At 41.0% G+C, this 22,281-nt stretch overlaps 1 protein-coding gene across 1 annotated transcript; it reads right to left on the reverse strand.

The window, feature by feature from the left end:
- Positions 1 to 1,595: 1,595 nt before the first annotated feature.
- Positions 1,596 to 21,991, reverse strand: LOC308081610 (uncharacterized protein; the record flags this gene model as incomplete). Its single annotated transcript, XM_080457971.1, has 21 exons — positions 1,596 to 1,961; positions 2,112 to 2,153; positions 2,411 to 2,504; positions 3,568 to 3,653; positions 5,136 to 5,213; positions 5,305 to 5,440; positions 5,567 to 5,692; positions 6,860 to 7,110; positions 7,325 to 7,551; positions 7,666 to 7,718; positions 7,957 to 8,006; positions 8,272 to 8,307; positions 8,423 to 8,476; positions 8,568 to 8,616; positions 9,441 to 9,577; positions 9,877 to 10,224; positions 10,507 to 11,251; positions 15,477 to 15,595; positions 16,683 to 17,381; positions 21,174 to 21,866; positions 21,961 to 21,991. The coding sequence occupies 21 exons, from the start codon at positions 21,989 to 21,991 to the stop codon at positions 1,708 to 1,710; spliced, it is 4,308 nt and encodes a 1,435-aa protein (XP_080314097.1). The 3' UTR covers positions 1,596 to 1,707.
- Positions 21,992 to 22,281: the final 290 nt, after the last annotated feature.

Consider the following 22,281-nt stretch of genomic DNA (forward strand, 5'->3'; position numbering starts at 1 on the left):
GGCCCTGAATCATGCTTGTAATTATTTATTTATTTTAAATGGAATGAAACAAATTCAGAGGAATCTAACTGCATGACATTAATGGATCTATGAAGTGGTTTGTTAAATTAACAGTAAGTGGTTATAAATAGTCTACTGTGTGGTAGTCTAAGTCAAGTGTTCCCAAACTTTTCAGGCTGTGATCATATTTGAACTGGGGACCCCCCAAAATAATCATATTTGAACTGGGGACCCCCCTCCCCTGACAAGCACTTGGAATTGTAGGCAATACATTTAGTTTGACTTGGTTCCACTGATAAATATTGTGAAAATAGCCGATCTACAAGCTCACAACGCCTCTCAGTGTGAGGCGTTGTGGGCTTGTAGATCACATATTTTCACAACGTTTGCCTCTTTCTTACGTAATATTTGACAATTTGGGCAGGTTGGTAAAGGTCTTAAAAGTCATTAAATTGTCACTTTATAAATGTGCAGATACGCTGTATACACTTATACTGTATGTTGGTTTGTTTACTGTTGAGTGAGAAAACGATGTTGGACATTAAGCTCAGTGGGTTCAGGCCACCAGCACAGGCCTATATGCTTTTTTCAGTTCTCAGAAAACCGTAGACACCCATTCCCCCCAATGGACCAAAACTGTTCCTCTGAGTTATGTCCTGACAGCCTGACGAGATGTGGTGACTGACAGTATAGATAGTTATAATCATTTGTAACAGTCATACATCAGCTACACTCACTGGTTCAAAGTTCCTGCTGTCTTAAAAGTTCCTCCCTCTGAAACACTGGCTCCCTCTGCTGGGCAGTCTGTGTAAGGACACATTAAAATGTAATGTAGGAACAGAGGGCGTGTTTCTTAACCTCACTGCACTGTGGAGCAGGGGTCTTCAACAGGGGTAGTAACTCTGAGGACCCCTAGTAACTCTGAGGACCAGAGTTACTACAGGGGGGGCCACCAAATGATTGTGTGATGTAACTTTATTTTTTTTACATTAACCAATCCTAGAATTCCTTTTCTGAGGGGAACATTAGCCAAAAATAGCAGATCTACAAGCTCAGAGAGTACAGAGGACCAGTGCCCATGTATCTGTCAAACTACTTCACTGAAGTTAGAAACGGCAGTAGAATTCAGCACATTCATTCTACTATTACTCTACTATTACGCCACCAAAATGTGGAACGCCCACCATCAGCCATTATAAACTGTGAATCCCTCTTTCAAAAGCGCAATAAAAGAGCATCTGTTTGAACAGACCTAGATAAGTCTTCTAGCTTGCCAGCAGTTATCTGTAAATATACTTTTTATTGCTCCTGCTGGTATTGATGATTTCTTGTATAGCATTGTATGTCTTTATGTCTTGATGAATTGAATACATACAGTAGGACCACAATGGAAACAAGCCCTCAGGCCTTTGTGTGTTATCCTTTTAGCATTACTTGTATAATTGCACCGCTGTACTATTTGCAAACTGTTAATAAAGTATTCAATCAAAATCAATAAAAACAGGTTCTCTCACAAATATAAAAGTGCATTTTATTATCACACCATGTGTGTCAAGTTTACATTCTGTACAAGAGGGGCTGACATTTATAAAATGTACAAATCAAATGTACAAATGATACTGTGTACTGTACAGTCCTACAGTACAGCAGGGTCTCCTCCTTGGGTCAGTGGACCATTCTCTGGGGGACCCTGGACCATCTCTGGGGTCAGTGGACCAGATCATTGAAGAGACACGACTCGTGCTGCTGCAGAGCCTCGTAGAATGCTGATATTGCAGCAGTTCCTTTTAGATTTACAGTGTGAAGCAGTATTCTCATTTGAGCTTGCCTGGGCCTTGCGATCCAGATTTCCTGATAGGTCTCATCTGAGAGAATTTCTTTTTGATAGAGGTCATCTGCTATACCCATAACATCTGTGACGCGCCGAATTAGGTCACCCCAGTTCTTCTTCACAAAGTTATCTTCACAAACAAAGAAAAAGAAAACAAACATACACTAAAATGGTATTTGACTTCTGCCCTCAGAAAAGTAGAGGTTTAATGAACTTGTTAAAGATGAATGACATTGATGACTGAGGGTCAAACATAAAGGTCAGAGAGTAAAGATCTTACCTGTTGTCTGACTAATCTGAGGTTCTGTCACAGCTGATGCACCTGAGAGAAAACAAGAATCAGTCGATACTGTAACAGAAATGACTTTCATGTTCATGATGTGAAGAAAACTAACATATTCTAAAGCCACACGTTGCATCAAACACTAGACAAAATATTCAATGACAAATTAAATGCGTCTTCAGTTGATAACTTAAGCAGCACTATATTCATTTAAATGCTAATCCCCCCAGTACATTAAGTATGTTAAAATAAATACTGTATAATAGTTTGAATGATAGTAGAAAAAGGAAACTAACCGGCAACCTGCATTACACCTTCAGCCACTGTTTCATCATCACTGAATCCACCAGAGAGGCTTGGTTTTAATGCTGTTGTACTGGACCCATCACTCTGTGTGTAGACAAAATACATTACAACTCCACAATAGGTTACTTAACTATACATTTGTAAAACTGAATAGACATTATGGCTGCATTATAGATGCTTATATGAACATCCATTAATAATTTAATTAATTAAAAACACATTCTAAGGGAATGACCAGTAGGCTGTCCTGAACAGATGTGTTGGAGATATAAATGAACTGGATACATATTTCTGTTGTCATGAGTGTTTTTGAAATAAGGAGTGTGTGAAGTCATACTCTTGATCTGGAAATTATAGAGCAAGTAGATCATACATTATTGTATAGATCTCACCAGAATAAGTTCACACATTTTAGTTACAACGGGCTGACCCCCCAGGGTAAAGACTGGGTGATAAAGTCTAGTTCGGTAAGTTTAGTCTACTCTCTATATTCAACATTCATTTTATGATGAAAAATATCCTCAAGTCAAGTCACTTTCTAAAGCCCAGGTTAAAACCATAGGTTACTGTGACAGACAAACCCTCAGACACGTCATTAGGTTGAGTGGCTCCGTCACCACAAACTTTAACTTTGTCTCTCATTTTCCATTGTTCTTGTCTGTTCCATTCCAAGTACATTTATTTCATGTTATGTTATTTTTATGTTATTTTATTCTTCTCTCTCTTAGTACCTATCCTGTGTTTAATACTTACTGCTGCTGTTTTTGCTGCAACACCTGAATTTCCCCCACGGGAATCAATAAAGGTCTTATCTTATACTTCAGTAGTAAATGTATTTTTTTCTCCAGTCTTTCAAACAGTGTCATGTGTCCTGTGTCTCTGACAGACCTGTCTTCTCTTTAGTCTAAAGCAAGGGCGCCGATACTGTGGGTGCCTCGGGGCTAAAGCCCCCAGGGGAAATAACGAGCACCCATCACAAATTCATCACAAAAAAATAAAAATAAAAAAACTCCGATATCTTCACTTCATGGAGTACATTTTTGGTACCAAATTAGCCCGCGCATGCACGCGTTGCGCACCCAATAGCGTGGACATAAATCGGCGCCCCCTGGTCTAAAGATTCAATCAGTTTTTGATTAATCATTACCTGAACATGATGTGAGTCAGGCTCTGTGTTTGGTTCTGAGTCAGGATGAAGACTCTGCTGTTCTAGAAGAGACACTGTAGCCTCACCTACAGACAACAATACATAGTTACATTACACTGTTCTTCTAGAAGAGACACTGTAGCCTCACCTACAGACAACAATACATAGTTACATTACACTGTTCTTCTAGAAGAGACACTGTAGCCTCACCTACAGACAACAATACATAGTTACATTACACTGTTCTTCTAGAAGAGACACTGTAGCCTCACCTACAGATGACAGGCCCAGTGCATGCTATTATGACAGGCTCTAGGCACTAGAGTCTAGAACGTGCCTTTTTTACTTAATTTTTTTTTAATTAATTACTTAGGTGACTATATTGGCAAAGTAGAGAGGTCAAAGAGAAAGATAACTAGAAAAAGTGCTCCTCGGAGCACAGGTCTCCGCCAGGTCAGGTACGTTATTCTGGCCTCCTGGTGGCGCTATAATAGGCCAATGTGAAAAGGGTGCCAACCGTGCCATTTATTCTTGCATTGACACTGCATTCATGATTTGAGGCATTTTGTTCCAAAAATTTGTTTTGCTAATTTAGACCTGCTGGTGGCGCTATAACAGGCCAATGTGAGAAGGGTGGCATTTCTTCCTCGGCCTAGTGGGAATGTGCGTGTGAAATTTCACGGAAATCCCAAGCTGTGTGTATACTTTGAGGCTTTTTGTTCAAAACGGACCAATCCTGCAAACTTTGGAAGGCAACCTTAGGCAATGAGGATGGAATATGGGAAATCGGACAGATCCGTGTTGATCACATGACTATAGTGATACTGTGTACCGATTTGCATGACGTTTGGATAACATTTTTAGGAGTAATATAAAAAAATGGGTTTTGCACAAATCGGCCTCCTGGTGGCGCTATAACAGGCCCATGTGAAAGATTTGGGGCAGAGGTTCTGAATTGGCATCCAGGGAGTGTGTGTGCACAGTTTCGGAGCGACCGGGCCAACGGTGCCGGAGATTAGCTGGTGACAGACGGACACACACACGGACACACACACGGACACACGGAACGGACGGACGGACGGACGGACGGAAAAGGGGTAAAACATACTCTCTCGCCATGCCTTCGGCCTGGCGGAGACAATAATACCTGTTGTGTGTGTGTGTGTGGGGGGGGGGGGGGGGAGACGTAGGGTTTTCAAAAGAGTAAGAATTTTAATCAGATTCATTACAGGTTAGCTATGATTAATCATGATTATTAATCACAGCGCTGACCTTTCTGGAAATATACGACTGGTGTCTCTTTTTCCCAGGTTAAATACAGAGGTTATTTTTCCATATCGTTTGAATCGATCAGCATTCAGATGACATCAGAGCAACGGCTAGTTCTGATTGGGTGGATTTGTGGGATGTATGAGGTGTATCATAAATTAATCAGTTACTGCACTCACTTTGACAGCCCAAAGAAATGCGTGCGGGCATGCAGCGTGCAGCGTGCGAGATGGAAATCTGATTCTACAATGCTGAAAATACTGATATCACACAAAGTAAACTAAATGAATTATGCTTACATGGATTGCTTTGTCTCGAGCCCAGCTGAAACCAACCAAGTAGTACTTGTAACATGCTTTGCTTCTTCTCCAAGTCACCTGACAAGAGAACAAAAGATAGGTGTCATCATTCAGAAGTCAACACAGACAATGACGTTCAAGTAGACATGGGACTGTGTCCATTAGGTACCTTGTTGAATGTTGGCAGACCAGGTAGTATCGTCAGAGCCTCTTAGTTTAACATTAAATGTGACGGGAAGTGGCTGCTTGAAGCTGGCTTCAAAGTAGCCTTTGAACTCAGTTGGTTTCAGGGTGAATGGCAAGTTCTGCACGGACATATTAATCATTATATTCATTATACAGACAGCATGTTCATAGGTATACCAAACTACACCTTTACCAATAAATAATCCACCATGCTATAAGCTGAATGAGCATCAAGACAAACTCACCTCAGGGTGAATCTCCTCTCTTGGCTTACTCATGAGCTGGTACTTCCCCTCTACCAGTAGACAGTTGGGATTCTTGTAAACTCTACAGAAATGTCCTTTCTCAAACTCTAACTCCCGCTTGATGTCCTGCCACACATAAGGACAACAGGAGGACAAGGTTAAGACAAAAGGAGAGAAGGAGGACAAGAGACAGGGGAGTAGGGAAGGTAAAAGAAAAACAGTCACTTCCTTAAAGCCAACTAGATGTAAACTGACAGGTTATCAATACTCAATACTGAAGGTCATGTTAAAGTGTTAGTCAAAATGAGAACAAATTGATTTGTTCTGAGCAGTCAAGCATTATTCTGAGAATAGTTAAAGTCAAGTCCTAAACTAATATTAACATACAAATATTGATGACAGATCATTGATAAAATGACCAGCTGTGATCCAAAGCTCTTTACAATGTGCATACATTGAACCCAATCACATTGACCCAATCACTCACACATTCACACAACCATAGGGGAATCTTAGATCTCGTCATGTAAGAACTGTGTTCCAGAAATAAACTCTGCCGGGCGATTTTACTCATATGGATATGAAGCATCAACTGGCGGTTAAAAAGTACACATTTATCCAAAGGGTAAGAAAATATGTTTTTCTTTCTCCAAACACAGACGTTATCAAATGCAACTCAATCATAAACGACACATACCTGACGATATCGGGTGATTTGTTTATTTTTGGAACACAGTTCTTATATGAGGTGATCTAAGATTCCCCTATGGGGATTTTCCACACAAGAAATAACGCCCTGACCCAGGAGTAGTGGGAGTGACGTCAGGACTTTGGTACTCTGTAGGCCAAAACGTGAAGTGGCCTGTTATAGCGCCACCATGTGCATGCAAAGTTTCACAACGATTGGTCCAACAGTGCCGGGGATGAGCTGTTCACAGATATACAGACCACACACACACACACACACGGACGGACAGAAGCGAAAACATAATCTCCGGTCTTCAGTCCTCTGGCCTGGTGGAGACAGTAAAGATGCTGCCTATGGTTGTTAGTTCAACTAGACAGATTGCTACCAAAGAGGAGTCATATCTGATGAGTCAAAACCAAAGTTAAACTGCATCTGAACAGATAACCCTCCTGGTTAACAGAGCTCCTTTATTTGTTATATTAAAAGGTAGGTTCTGACAGTTTCACATGATTATCATTATACACTATGTTTGTGTAAATGCTGAGCTAAACTGTTGGCAACACATGCAATCTTGCATGCAGTCTCCATCTTAGTGCCATCCTTACTTCATGCCATGAGCTGGAGTTGAGGGCGAGGTAGATGCGGAAAGTATGAGTATCGACACTACTCCCCAGATCCTTGTAGATCAGCACCGCTCCGTGGTGTTCATCCTGCTGAGTGTCCAGGGCGATGGCACCCACAGGACACAGGGAGGACACCTGCCACTTTAGATGACTACCAGAGGACTGGACTCTCTCAATGATGGGATCCTTGCCAGTGAAGTGTAGAGCAGCAAATACTTTCTCTTTTTCCTGGCCTGCAGGTGAAGATAAAGAGGAGGAAGGATGGGCGGACAGTTTTATAGAGACAACAAGACAAAATGCAAAATGCATGAAGACAGACAATAGTGTAACAGAAATATCACTGTAGGATACTATAATTTGGACCATATTGTAAAATGATATTATACATGGAAGATGTGTAGTTGTACAGTCAATGATAAATATGTCAGAGGCAGCATATCTTCTCACCAGCCAGGCACAGGGAGTGGGGGAACTGGATGGACTTGAGGGCAGATGCATCCTTGTTGACTGTCTGTACGTTGAATATGGGACCAGCAATCGTCCAAGGGTTCTGGACGAACTCGTTGAACTTGGACCAGGACAGGATGGAATAACTCACCAGAACTTGCTCAGACGCCTCAAATATCAAGCCTGTTAATGCACACTCATATGTCCGCTGTCCTTCCAGCTGAGCCCTAAAGAATGAACACACACACACACACACACACACACCCAGACACACACTTCTGTCAGACTTCGGTTCGCTACAGTATGAAACCAGATGATGTCAAAGTGATGTCCAGACTCACTGCAAGCGTCCTCTGGAGAGTTTCTCAGGAATGATCATCTCATCGCCGTAGCTCTACCAAGCAAACACACACGCACACGCACGCACACACACACACACACACACACACACACACACACACACACACACACACACACACACACACACACACACACACACACACACACACACACACACACACACACACACACACACACACTCACACACACACACAGACACACACGATCATTACGTGTATTACATACATACTATACTGTACGTATATCAAGAAGAGTATCTGATTCAAACTGACCTGCTGGACATGTTGGCATTTTTCACAGCATGATCCCAAGTACACCTCATCTGGAGGGACAAATAACAGCAGTTACGCATATTTACACAATATTGGTGATATTGTATTATACAGTATTTATCCTATTGAAAAGCTCAGCTTCAGGACCAGGGCTTAATCATGGACAGAAACATGAGAATCATCAAGTCAAATGTTCTCATGATGTGAGAGGGAACAACATTCTGAGAGAGATGAATTCCACAGTTTGTCCAGGTGTAGATTTAGATGTATGAATCATAGATGTATTATTCATTCATTCATTAAACTCTCACCTACCATTATCATAATCATCCAGATCAGTTTGGTTCAGCTCTACAGGAAGGACATTAAAGAGAAAACATTTAGTTGTGTGTAATCCTTCACGTTGTATTCACACCAATACTCACAGTTCATTGTAGAATTGATTAAGGAGAGTTACATTATTTACCTTCCTCTCCACTTTCTATCTTCTTCATCATCTTCATCATGTTCATGCAGTCTTCTGTAGAGAGTAAAGACAGAGGACAGTTAGTGGATCAGAGGCAACTTGGAGGCTTACTGTGTAAAAGATGAATATGATCCATGTCTCTCACCAGAATCCTCATCCTCCTTTTCTTCTGAAGACATATTTACACATAGTGCCTAAGAATGAAGAGGAAAAATCATTAGACATAATTTTCAGCCAGATTCAGCCTGTCTAAGAAAATAAAAATCAGAATGTTGCAGCATCTTTTAAGTGACTTAATCCATGAACCCAGTTCAATTGTAAATGCTTACATAAAGCATAGTCTGTATGTATCTACAAGGTGCTGTGTCCGCCAAAGCCAGAGTTGAAATATTCTCAACTCAACTTTAGGCGAGGAAACACACACTTGGTGAACACACACCCTAACTAGAAAAAGTGCTCCTCGGAGCACAGGTCTTCACCAGGTCAGGTGTGGGGCAGCAATGTTCGGAATTTGCCAATCAGAATGGAATATGACAAGTAGGACGGATCCGTCTTGATCACTTGACTATAGAGATAATGTGTACCAATTTTTCACTTTACAGAATGTTACAGATGTTTCTGAATTGTCAGAATGATGATGATTTAAACATTAATGTCATTTTATGACACGTTTGTTGGAGGTGAGGTTTTAGGTTTTGGGTGAATCCCATATGATATTTCTTTGCTGTATTTCGTCTTTTATTTTTCTCTAATTTCAACTCTTCTCTTCTCTTGTCTAGGAACAGATTCTAGGAGACCTAATTGAATTGAATTGAACAAATAAATAAATAACGACTTAGTAATTAAGTACATATGATTGTGTCCATTTGGAGATTAGCATGTATACTATTATACAAAATGTGTGCATCTACACTAAGACTTATTTTGGAGGTACAAATATGTCCCTTAATGAAACCAATAATTATTATATGTATGGTAATGTGCGTGATTGATGTCAAAGTGAATCTTCATCTCTCACTGGCTGGGTAGAAGCTTCACTTGTGGTGTCGGCTCCTGAAGAGGACGCTATTGGTTCAGGATGTCTCTTCTGCAGCCAATCAGAAACCTTGTCAGGTGGCAAGTGTCTCAGTGTCTCAGATAACGTTCCACCACTCACTGGAACACAAGACAGCAAGACATTTACAATGATAATAATACAAGAAGAAAAAGTGCAACTTATCAGTATCATTATCAATAATAATAATAATAATAATATTACATACACATATGTCATACATTCAACTTCGGTTCACATGCATTGTTACTGAAAGGTGAATCTTAAAGTCTGTGTCGTGTTTTCTCAAGTATTAAATCACATTTCAGTTTATCTGCTGAAGAAATGTCACATTTATTAAAGTCACTGTAAGAACGATAACTTTAAAGTCTTTTAGCAGATCAATTATATTGATACTCACTGCTTGGAGGACTGTGGTCCATTCTGTTACTTCTCCTGACAGCTGGCAGGCTTGGTTCTTCAGGCTCCATCACTACAAACTTCAACATCCTGTCTATCGTCTCCTGCTCTCTCCTCCTCCATTGTTCTTGTCGTCTGTTCCAGTCTTCTTCTGTTAATGTTGTCTTTCCTTTTAGTCTATGAAAAATCGTATTCATTAACGAAACTTTATAATCAGTGGAGGCCTGGTTCAGAGTATCACTGCTGCCATATCCTGAAGAGGGCGCTATTGATCCATGATGTGAGGATGAAACCTCGTCAGTTGACCAGCTGTATACACTTCCTGTCTCAGATGGCGTTCCACCACTCACTGGAACACAAAGACAACAGCCATTTACAATGATGAAAGTACAAGAAGAAAAAAACAACTACAACTAGGCATTATTATTATCGATTATAAGGATTATAACATATTATAATGTTAACATATACCTTTTACAATGAGATCATTTGAAATCATGTGCACTATTACTGAATGAGGAATTAACAAAGTGCAGGTAACTGCTTTTCAAGTGTCTTTGTGAGTTTATCTGATAAAAGTCACTATAAGAACGATCACATTGAAGTCTGTTAACAGATCCATTATACTCACCATCTTCTAGATCCATGCTTGGTTCTTCTGGCACTGTCACCACAAACCTCAACATCCTCTCTCTCATCTTCTGCTCTGTCTTCTTCCATTCTTCTGGCAGGGTTGGTTCTTCTGGCTCCGGCACCACAAACCTCAACATCCTCTCTATCATCTCCTGCTCTCTCTTCTTCCATTCCTCCTCTCCTCTGTTCCATTCTTCTTCTGTAAATGTTTTCTTTCCTTTCAGTCTGTCAAGCAGTGTCTTCTTTCTTGTCTCACGTCCCACCTTGAAGTGTCCTCTGTTCATCATCACCATGTCTTCCGTTTTCTTCATCAGCTTTTCTACTTCTGAAATGTCCCACTTGACACCATCTAGAACATGGTACCTGTGGCCACATTTCTCCAGGATCCACCTTAGAGGTTCTCCTTCAGACTCTATGTACTCCTCAACACATCTCTCTTCCAGCCACCATCCCTGTGTGAACAGAACCAGAGTGTTTCTCCAGACTCTGTCCCCCAGCAGCTCCATGTGTTCCTCCACTGATCTCCTGTCAGCTTCAGAGAAACTGGACCTGACATCAACAGTCACCAGGACAGCATGGGGTCCAGGAGAACACAGAGTCACACCGTGTAGAAGAACGTCTTTGATCTTCTGTGATGGAGGTGTAGTTGACCAGTCTGTACAGTTCACCACACTCACATTTCTGTCAGCAACTCGTTCCTGTTGTCTGACACATTGTGCCAGTTTAGTCTGGGTTTTAAACTCCTGGAATATGAGGTTTGCTGTATGTTAGTCATAATAATCAAAACCTTGATTCTCTTCTGTCCTCAGAGTTTGTCTCAAACTTGTTAGAGATTATCTCACTGAAATCATTCTCCTTCGCTTTGTCTAACAGTGCCACAGTTACACTTCATGAAATAAAACTCGTAATAAGTAATCGTCTCCGCCAGGCGACGATTACGCCAGGCCGAAAGGCATGGCTGAGATGTTTTGCACCATGTCCGTCCGTTCTGTCTGTGGACAGCTAATCTCCGGTACTGTTGGCTTGATCGGAGCTAAACCATTCACACACACACTCTGTAGGAGCCAAATGAGGATTATATTTGTGCACTGGATTGGATTATTGGTATGTGATTGATGAAGGCACCTCATTGGCACCTTGGTGGTGGGAGTGTCGCTGTGGGTGGCCTCAGTGTCTATAAATAATGGCTCTCACCTGCTCACCTTTATTGGTTGGTTTGCCCATGGAGGTAGGGTGAGCTGAGAGAGTTATATTTTGTTAACCGCTTTTGTTATTTGCTCACTGTTTAACTTATTTTGTGCACATATTTGCCAATTTATGCAAAAAAAGAACATTTTACAGTACTCATACAGATTTTGTCCAAACTTAACGCAAATCGCGACACAGTATCTCTATAGTCATTAAACAAAACTGGTATTTCAGATTTCTCATATTCCATCCTGATTGGCTAAGATTGGCTTCCAAAGTTTGCTCCGTTTTGAACAAAATGCCTCAAATGCACAGCACGCAATTTCCGTGAAATTCCCACTAAGCTGAGGAAGAAATGCCACTTGAAAATGTTCAAATCAGCCTCATGGTGGCGTTATAACAGGCCAATTCGTTTTTTTACCTATAACTGCAGCGATCTGTGTAAAACTTTGTATACACACCCCCTAGAGGCCAACGAAAAACCTGTGCCCTGCATTTTTCACATCTGCATTTTATAGCGCCACCAGGAGGCCGACTTATGTGAAATTTTTTTTTTATATTACTCCTTCAGATTTAATCCAAGCTTTACGCAAATCGGTACACAAGATCAAAATAGTCATGTGATCAAGACGGATCTGTTTGATTTTTCATATTTCATCCTGATTGGCTAAGAATGACATCGAAAGTCTGCAGGAGAAGTTTTGCATGTTGAGGAACAAATGCCACCCTTTTAACATTGCCTTTTTATAGCGGCACCAGGAGGCAGATTTTTTACAAGAATATGTATAATAAAAATGTTGTCCAAACATCTGCACGCAAACCACAATAACCTACCTGACCTGGCGGAGACCTGTGCTCCGAGGAGCACTTTTTCTAGTTAACTATATGAAATAATTGAACAACCTAAATATATCTGGAGATGTAGTTGATATTGATGTTGATATTCACAACCATACTATTGAAATACACATTGCAATTATCAGTGTTAATTTTACTTAATAAATCAATAAAAAAAAATACAAATACAAATATAGCTGCAAGCAGTGATAAAGGGGGGCAGAGGAATGAGGGCAAAAAGCAATGTGCAACAATAGCACAATAACACTTAGAAACAGAATAGATTGAATTTGAGACAAAGCGGCCAATGCAATTAACAAATTAGCTTTCTGAACAGCTTAGCAGAGTGCTGAGGGATTGTGGCTAGCATGCAGGGGAGCAATGCAGGGTTAAAAACTCACTCATGGACACCTCAACCCATGGTCATAGACAGGAGTCGAACCCTTGACCTTGGGATTCACAGGCTGCCACACTGCCAATTGAGCTATAGCTACAGCCAGCCTGATGGTGTCTGTTGAAGATCATAAACTCTTGCCTTCTGTCATGAACCAAGCCCCTGTTTCACTAACACTAAGATCGGGTTCACAAACCATTTATCAATAGAGAAATTGTATGTCTCCTCGGAACCGAAACTAGTGAAAGTAGCCTATCTACAAGCTCACATATATACATTGATACATTGAAAATAACTACTCTCAAAAAGGCATTCCATGTTATCTTTAAAAATTGCATATGCATTAATTAACAAGGTCATGTTTTGTGCAATGCCCCCCCCCCCCCCCCCCCCCCCGCCCCCTCACCCACCCTCACTAATCCTAACCTCAGTAAAACAACGCCTACGCGTATCCTCAAGAAACACTATGTGTAAACATAAGAATGCCAAATCATGATCACCTCAACACATTGTTGGGGACAGGGTTCGAAACCAGCGACTTTTGGACTCACATGCTGCCTCTCTTCTCATTGAGCTAGAAATATGGCCTCCCTGATAGTGTCTGTTGATATCTATAATTCCTTCCGTCCATTATGAACCAAACCAAACGATTTACCAATAAAGACATTTTTTGTCTCCTCGGAACGGAAACTAGTGAAAATAGACAATCTACAAGCTCACAACGCGTTGCTATCTGAAAAGTTGTGAGATAGTAGATCGGCTATTTTCACTAGTTTCGGTTCCGAGGAGACATACAATTTCTCTATTGGTAAATGTTTGTGAACCACTGATCTTAGTGTTAGTGAAACAGGGGCTCGGTTCATGACAGAAGGCATCTTCAATAGACACCACTGACAGAGCTTTAGCTCAATCAGTAGTGTGGCAGCCTGTGAGTCTGAAGGTTGAGGGTTCAAATCCTGTCTATGGCCATGGGTTGAGGTGTCCATGAGTGAGTTTCCTAACCCCGGATTGCTCCCCTGCGTGCTATATATGACCACCTCAGCTGGGTCGAGCTGAAAAGTAGTTTCCCCTGTAATTTACAGTCTTTATTGTGGGTTCGCTGCAGGAGCAGGACACTATTATATCTTCACTATTTATAGACTATATTCTTAGCACCCTTTCGCACCCTACTCCTCCTACATACTTTCACTTAGAAACTCCATTCAAACTTTTAAACATCCAGGTGCCTGTGGACACCTATGCTTTTTCTTTTAAATAATGTGTAGTTTTTCAAATATTTAACTTTAAGCACCCAATGCCACCTTAATGGCCATGGCCATTTAAAGGGTAGCAACATTAACAAACACAGTTAAGTCTATACCTGTTACAATGCTCTATACCCTTCAGAGTCTAGAGCTCTTCCAACTGAGCTACCCAGACTTAAGAAAAATGACACATTGACATTTGATCAACAGATTCTTTGATTTTTAAATTAGTATTATCTTTCTTACTTTTTTGCATTATAAGCAACACAATACAGAGATGCATTACAATATCCACAATCCCTCAGCACTCTGCTCTGCTGTTGAGAATGCTCATTTGTTAATTGCATGGGCTGCTTTGTCTCAAGTTCAATCTAATGTGTTTCTATTTCTTATTGAGCTATTATTGCATATTGCTTTTTGGCTTTCATTCCTAGGCCCTGTTTATCACTGCTTGCAGCTATATTTATTATTATCCTATCTTACTACTTTAATTGAAATGACCTCCAAAATGGGGTTGGTCAACACACGAACACTCCACTTGCCCCGAAACTTGCCCCAGACTGTTGATCAGAGCTCTGACTATAATATAGGCTTCTTTCCCCGCCTTCAATGTACTTACATAGTGTACGGTTAATAAAAAACTACATTTCCTACTACATCCTAACATTTTAGCCACAGCAGCTTTCCTTTTTTTCTGGCCGCAGTATTCTTTGATCGGGCCTAGATGTGAGGGCCGCGAAGCGGCCCAAACCTCTAGTTATCTAGTAGTAGTAGTAGTAGTATTAGTAGTAGTAGTAGTAGTAGTAGCAGTAGCAGTATTTACCTGCATTTTCTTTTTTCTAGCTTTCTTTATTTACCACTTTCAACCTGGTGTCCCTTTAGTGGCATGTCATTAGCTCCTTACGCATTGTGAGCTTTTACTTTGGCTATTTTTGCCAAGCATTGTCCAGCTAAGTAATAACTGTGTTTTTATTAACTGTCAGAATACTGGACTAATTTCAGTTTCATATAATTCTCATATAATAATATCATATTATCATATAATATGCAAATACTTAATCTATGGCTATTCTAAAATAGATGTACAAGCTCACAACACGTCACTACAGTATCTGGCAGGTTGTGAGCTTGTAGATCTGCTATTGTGAAACATTTTAGAAAAAAGTTGGGACACAAAGGTGAAAGGGGTTAAACATTCATGACAGCAGTTACTTAAACATTATCATCATCAGAAAACATTAATATTTCATGTCTTTACAGTCTATTTCTTTCATTATAACATCACATTGATATCATATTACTCACCTTGAATAGAGTTTCTTTAAACACATACTGCTGCAGAATGCGATTTCCAGCTGTGTTCCTGTCATTCTGCTCTCCACCAACCACCATCAATCTCACATCTGATAGACTCTGATACTCTCCTGACACACACACACACACACACACACACACACACACACACACACACACACACACACACACACACACACGTACTTATATTCAGAGATTGAGTTATATGAATTATTAATAACAATTCTGACTGAACTGACCACAGAACAGTAAAATTAATGTATGGCCCTCACACCGCTGATCCGACCAATATGCCCATATATTGAGATCTCTGCTTCTGTCAGTCCTTGTCCCTTTTATGCCCATATATGGAGATCCCTGATGTCATCAGTATATGCCCATATATGGGCATACCCCCTTTTGTGCCCATATATGGAGCTGACTGATTTGTTTGCACCTAATGCCATGCTGACACATTGAGGTTAGACAACACATTCCATATGTGGGCGTAGCTGCATTGGGAACTCCATATGGTCATGTCTGAGTCATGGTGACATGAGCGTGACGACGTGGTCCAAAGGCCGGTCCTCCCTTAAGATATTTTTATATCTGATACTATATGTTCTCATGTGATTTATGTAAATGTGTTGAAAATTAATGAATTTGTTAATTAATTAATTAATCAATGAATGAATTAACCACTTGAACCCCTGCATCCCTATTCTGGGGAGAACATTACACAAAAATAAGTACAGAGCCAACTCAGGTCTGTTTTCATAAAAAAAAATTAGGGTAGATGTCAATCAGTTGGTCATTACATCAATCATAATCAAACTTTTATTTTACAGCAGCCTTCATATCATCACTGTCAGGTAGAAACCTTGTATGTCCCCAAACTGTTACTTTTCAGGAAATGTAAAAAAAAAAAGAGACTTTGTTCCAATGGATCCAATGTAGTTATTATTTAGTCACACGCTCTTGTTAATACTTTTCATTGGTTCAGAATTAATAAAATCCACAGTCAGTTGTTTTTCAAAAGTAGATACAATAGCAGATTTACAAGCTCACAACGTGTCGCAATTGTGAGCTTGTAGATTGGCTATTTTCGGTACTCATCATCATCCCTACAAGTGATGTTGTATTATTATTATTATTATTGTTGTTATTATTATTATTAATGATAATTTACCTGCCAGATTAGATTTCTATAAACATTACCTTCAGACAGAGCTTTCAGAGCATCTCTTTGTCTGTGTGTCTTCTTCAGAAATGTCTGGACATGTTCCTCTATGTTCCTCTTCCTCTCTGACATCTTCTCATCTCCCTCAACTTCACAGTGTCCACCTCTGTTTCCTGCCACCATCTCATCTATCTTTTCAAATAGCTGTGTGACCTGAGTGTCATCTGTCTTCTCAATGTTGAAGACATGATATCTGTTCCCACATTTGTCAAGAAGCCAGCGGAGGTCTTCTCCTTCAGCCTCAATGTGCTGCTCAATGCTTCTGTCTCCCAGACAGTCTCCATAGGTGAACAGTACCATAGAGTGACTCCAGAGACTCTGTGACAGAAGTGTCATGTGTTCCTCTACTGCTACTCTCTGTGCTTTGGTGAATGCTTCATGAAGAGGAACCGTCAGAAGAGCAGCATGTGGTCCAGGAGGACAGAGAGACACACTGTTCTGGATCTCCAGTTTGTCCATCTCTGAGATGTCCTGTAGTGGACTGTTGTACCACCAGCCTGGTGAGTCCACCACTGTCACCTGTCTCCCTGCTACTTCACCCTGTCTCACCTCACACTGCACTGACCTCTGACCTGCCTGACTAACTTTAAAACCACTTCCTGTCAGAATGGTGTTTCCTGCTGAACTCTTCCCGGAGTACTGCCTTCCCAACAACACGATCCGGAGGTCAGTCAGTCCTGTCAGAGAAAACATGGTTTACTTTTAATTTGTTTAACCACACGTTCAAGGTTTTAGTTTTAAATAGCTAAAATAGCTGATCCACAAGCTCATATTGCTTCCCAACATGACACATTGGTAGCTTGAGCTGCTGTTTTCAATATTTTAACAAAATATATTTTTGCTGTAAATTAACGTCCTACTTCAGAGTGTCGCACACAAAAGTAGTGAAAATAGCAGATCTACAATTGTATTTGCTGGTGAAATTGTTTAAACATGCTAACCCGGGTGCCCCTATTAAAACAAAGTCCCCCAAAATAGTGACAATAGCAGATCTACAAGCTCACAATGCGATGAAACCTATCCCTATTTTGGGGAAATAGCTGATCGACAACTTGTTGTGTTGCACCGTTTTGGGCATGGACAAGGTTTCCGTCCTACAGCAACGATATGTTTAAAACATTGTAGCTTTGTTCCTCAACCACTAAACCACATCAACCCTATACTTTGAGTGGAGTCCCCCAGGGAACTATACTAGGCCTCCTCCTGTTTTCACTCTACACTAAATATTACCACTACAACCTCACAACACGGCGCAATGCGACACGTTTTGAGCTTGTAGATCAGCTTTTTCCCTAGAATAGGGATGCTAGGCTTCATGGGGTTAAGCCCTATATACTTCATCATAATTCAAGGGCGTACCGTCATAGAGGCCAATGGGGCCATGGCCCGGTCTGGAAAATTCTGCTCCCCCAGGGGAAAAAAAACAAAAAATCAACATAACAACATTAGCCCCAACATTGGCCCCTCACCCTATTCTCTTGTAGCCAACCACAGGAATTCGCCTTTGTTTTCAAGTCGGGCTTATTTGTATTCGGCCGAATTGTTAATGGGGGGGCCATTAAAAACCGGTTTCCCCGTCAAACCGGTTCTCTTGCCAGGTAAACAGTATAAAGCGGGTCCAGAGATAGCTCTACATTTCATTATTGTTGTGACTTGTGACTAGTCTACTACTCTACAACATGAAGAAGCTCAAGCCACCAACCAAAAAACGATTCGTCCAGAGCAGCATGCTACTACACTTCGCCGCCAGCTCCAGCAAGACGCCAGCAAAGGAGGACAGCAGCAGTGCCAGGACACCAGCGCTCATCACCGTGCCAGCGGTGACGACTGCCCCACCAGCGGCTGCTGGTGGGGGGCCAGTGGGGCCACAACCAGCAGCGCCCACCACAACGCCAGACCCGCCACCACCAGCAACCATCGCCGCGGCCAACAGCACCATACCAGTGCGCCCCTGCTCCCCGGATTCCAGCGGCGCAGTTGCGCCTACAGACCTCTCTGTTATCGACGAGCCAGCAGCTCAACCCAAACTAAGCTGCTTCCCAACTACAACGATCAACGGACGCTCCAGGTGCTTTTAAAAAAACTGTTAGGTTAGGAATCTGGCCCGGTCCACGTTAGAACCCACCGTACGCGCCTGTCATAATTATGCTGAATAGTGGACACCCGGGTTTCAAACAGAAAATAGCTCCTTACGCATTGTGAGCTTTTAGGGACACCCGGGTTAATATGTTTAACCCATTAAGACCTGAGGCCGATTCAACAAATGCCTTCTAAACCAGTTAGTACAGTGGATAAGCTAATTCTTTTTAGAAAATCGTGCACTTTTTGTAAGAAGCATGAAACCTTCAGTATAGTTGGTATATGCCATAATGTTCATTTTCAGATGTGGAGGGAAGTCAGATTTGACCTCTGAGGACCGTGAGAGGTCAAATCCAAAATGGCCGCTAGTCCAACTTAAGTTTGGAACCAAACACAGTAGAAAAACGTTTAAAGTATCAATTCCAACTATATAGGGGATGCCTTTTCATTTGGTGATACTTTCAAAATCACCAGTTTTCAAGGAAATGCATTTAGGTCGAGGTCAAGTTAAAAATGTGGCTAATTTATTTTTTGTGATTTCCTCAGAATCAACAAATGGCAATGTAACAAACACTGGTCTCTTATATAGGCGACATCAACAATGACACACCTGAAGGGGTTCAGACAATTAATTAACATTCCTCTAGCAGAGGGCAAGGAACTTTATGCAACTAATGGAAGTGGAGTCCTCTGTTCTCCTGCTGATTCAAACTTGACCTGCATTGCCCCATGTTCGCAAGAGGGGGCTGACACTTGTCTGCTTCTGCATGTGTCTGTGCAAAGGGGGTGTAAGATGGTGACCATATGTACTGTTGATATTGATGTGGTAGTACTGGCTTTGGCTTCATTCAGGAAGATGGGTCCCGATGAGCTGTGGGTTGCCTTTGTTGGATCAAGCTTTCAGTACATACTGTAGCTGTTCATGAAATGGTTGCCACAATGACTCCAACACAGTGTCTGACTCTCCCAGTCTTTCACGCTTTCACCGGGTGCGACATTGTGTCTGTGTTTGCTGGCAGAGGAAAGAACACTGCCTGTGAAACTTGGAAGTCATTCCCAGAGGTGAATGAGGCTTTCAGTGAACTCCTATGCATGCCAAGTGAGGTCAGTGAAGGATCAATGTTCCTGCTAAAGCGATTTGAGGTGCTCGTGTATGACCAAACCAGAGAGTGCACGAAGAGAATGATGCCCGGAAACAGCTCTTCACACAGAAGTCAAGAACACTAGAGAACATTCCTCCAACGCAGGCAGCACTCAAGCAACACATCAAGCGCATTTGCTACAAGGCCAACTGTTGGAACCAGACATTGGTCCTGGAACCAGAGATGCCAGAGCCATCTGATTGGGGCTGGATAATGGAAATAACTGGATGGCACCCGTTTTGGACCACTCGCCCCGGAAGCAAAATTGCGCCATGAATGTATCTGTTGTCACTGCACCAAAGGGTGTACTGGACGATGCAAGTGTGCCAAAGCTGCACTCAAATGTATTATCATTATTATCACTAATATTGTTTTGGTCTTGTTTTTCTCTCTTTCCTGTACACAAGATGTGACAATAAAGAACAACCTTAAACCTTGATTATTGTCATTCTAATATAGTATTAAAATAGACTACCACCAAAAGTTTATTATTTTAATTTGGAAGTAAAGTTTCACTATTTTGCAGTATAATCCAGTGTCCAAGCTAAAATATACGTATTACTACAGTATGTAATTTGACCTTGATTTAAATGATCTTGGGTTCTGGCAATCTCCAAAGTATCGTCAAATGAATGGGCAACCCCAACTTAGTTGGAAAGAACACCTTAAAGGTTTCTCTACAGTATTTAGTTCCACAATTATTTATTAGACCTAGTGGATTGCTGGCCATCTTGCATTTGATCTCTCAGAGCTCAAATCAGACTTCCCTCCACACAACTCTGCTGAAAAGTTTCACGCTTCTTACAAAAAGTGAACGATTTTATTGCTAATCTGCTGCACTAAGTAGTTCTCAAACTATTTTGTGTAAAGGACCCCCACATTGATATTTAGGCCTGTGTACCCCCATCTGAAGATGTTTTTTGCCAGGGACCCTCAGGAGAGAAGATTTGTGTTAAATACATTTTAAAAAATGTTTAAAATAGCAGATGTACAAACTCATAGTGCGGCACAAAGTGACACGCTTTGAGCTTGTAGATCTGTTATTTTTGATTAGCCCACGCTAAAATCTAAAATGACACAGATGTTTTCCTGGTTTGAATGGCTTAAACAATAACATTGCACCAGCAAGTCAAATAAAAACAGAATACAAGACGATTTTGTTTCTTTGCCAGTACAATCTCCTCACATCATAAAATGAGATTTAGGTTAAAAATTAGCAAATTGTCACTTAAAGAAAACAAAACATACCAATGTGTTTTGGAAGTCCAGTTTGTTTCTGAGCGTCTGTCCTCCTTTGTTCTGCTCTTCTTCTGATAGTTCTCTCCTTCAGTTCCTCTGAGACGTGTTCTTCTGTCTCATAGTGACAACCATTACTCTTCACCATCTGATCTATCATATTCATCAGCTTTGTGACCCCACTTCTACTTCCTCTGTCACTAATGTTAAGAACAATGAAGCGACCTTGACATTTCTCAGTAAGATATCTGAGGTCAGAGTCAGATTTAATGAGATCAGGTCTGATGTTGTTTTTATCACCAACAGTAAACACCACAATAGTGTGTTTCCACACTCTGTCACTGAGGAGAAATCTCACATGCTCTTCTGCTGACATCCCTGTTCCTACATATGGTCTGTCCAATCTGATCACTAGGACAAAGGCATGGGGTCCTAGAGGACACAGATTCACACTCTGTTGTATTTCTAACTGAGTCAGTGTTGGGGTCAGATCTAGGGGATGATCAGACATCCATCCTGGAGTGTCTACCACAGTGACCTTTCTGCCTGACACTTCCTTTTGTCTCATGACACTCTTAGATGTTATTCTGCTTGTGTCAAAAACATCTCTGCCCAGGATGATGTTTCCTACTGAACTCTTTCCACTGGGTTCACCTCCATGTCTTTCCCCAATCAGAACAATTCTCAGTTCTGACCTGATCTTCCCTGGATGGAAAAATAAATATAATAGTCATAAAGATCACAGATGTGACTAAACCACTATCAGTTTGTTGGTTCCATGTGTTTTAATAGAACTCACGTCTGATGGATGCTGAGTTTCCACTGGACATCCTGTCTACAGCTGTTATAGAAACTGGAATACAGTCAAATAAGTCACAATAATCTATTATTACTACTACTACAACAGGTTCATATTATAGATTTAAACATTTTATATTTTTATACTTTATACTCTTTAATGCGCTGGTTCTCAAACTTTTTCATGTCAAGGACCCCCAAATGTAATTGGCCGCGGACCTCCATCTGAAAATATTTTGTGCCAGGAACTCCCATGAAAGAAGATTTGTGTTAATGATTTCTAAATTATTCCCCATTTTTAAAGGTCTTTCCAAAATAGCCG

Source organism: Gymnoscopelus braueri, assembly GCF_963280865.1.
Source record: "Gymnoscopelus braueri genome assembly, contig: SCAFFOLD_51, whole genome shotgun sequence".
Lineage (NCBI taxonomy): Eukaryota > Metazoa > Chordata > Actinopteri > Myctophiformes > Myctophidae > Gymnoscopelus > Gymnoscopelus braueri.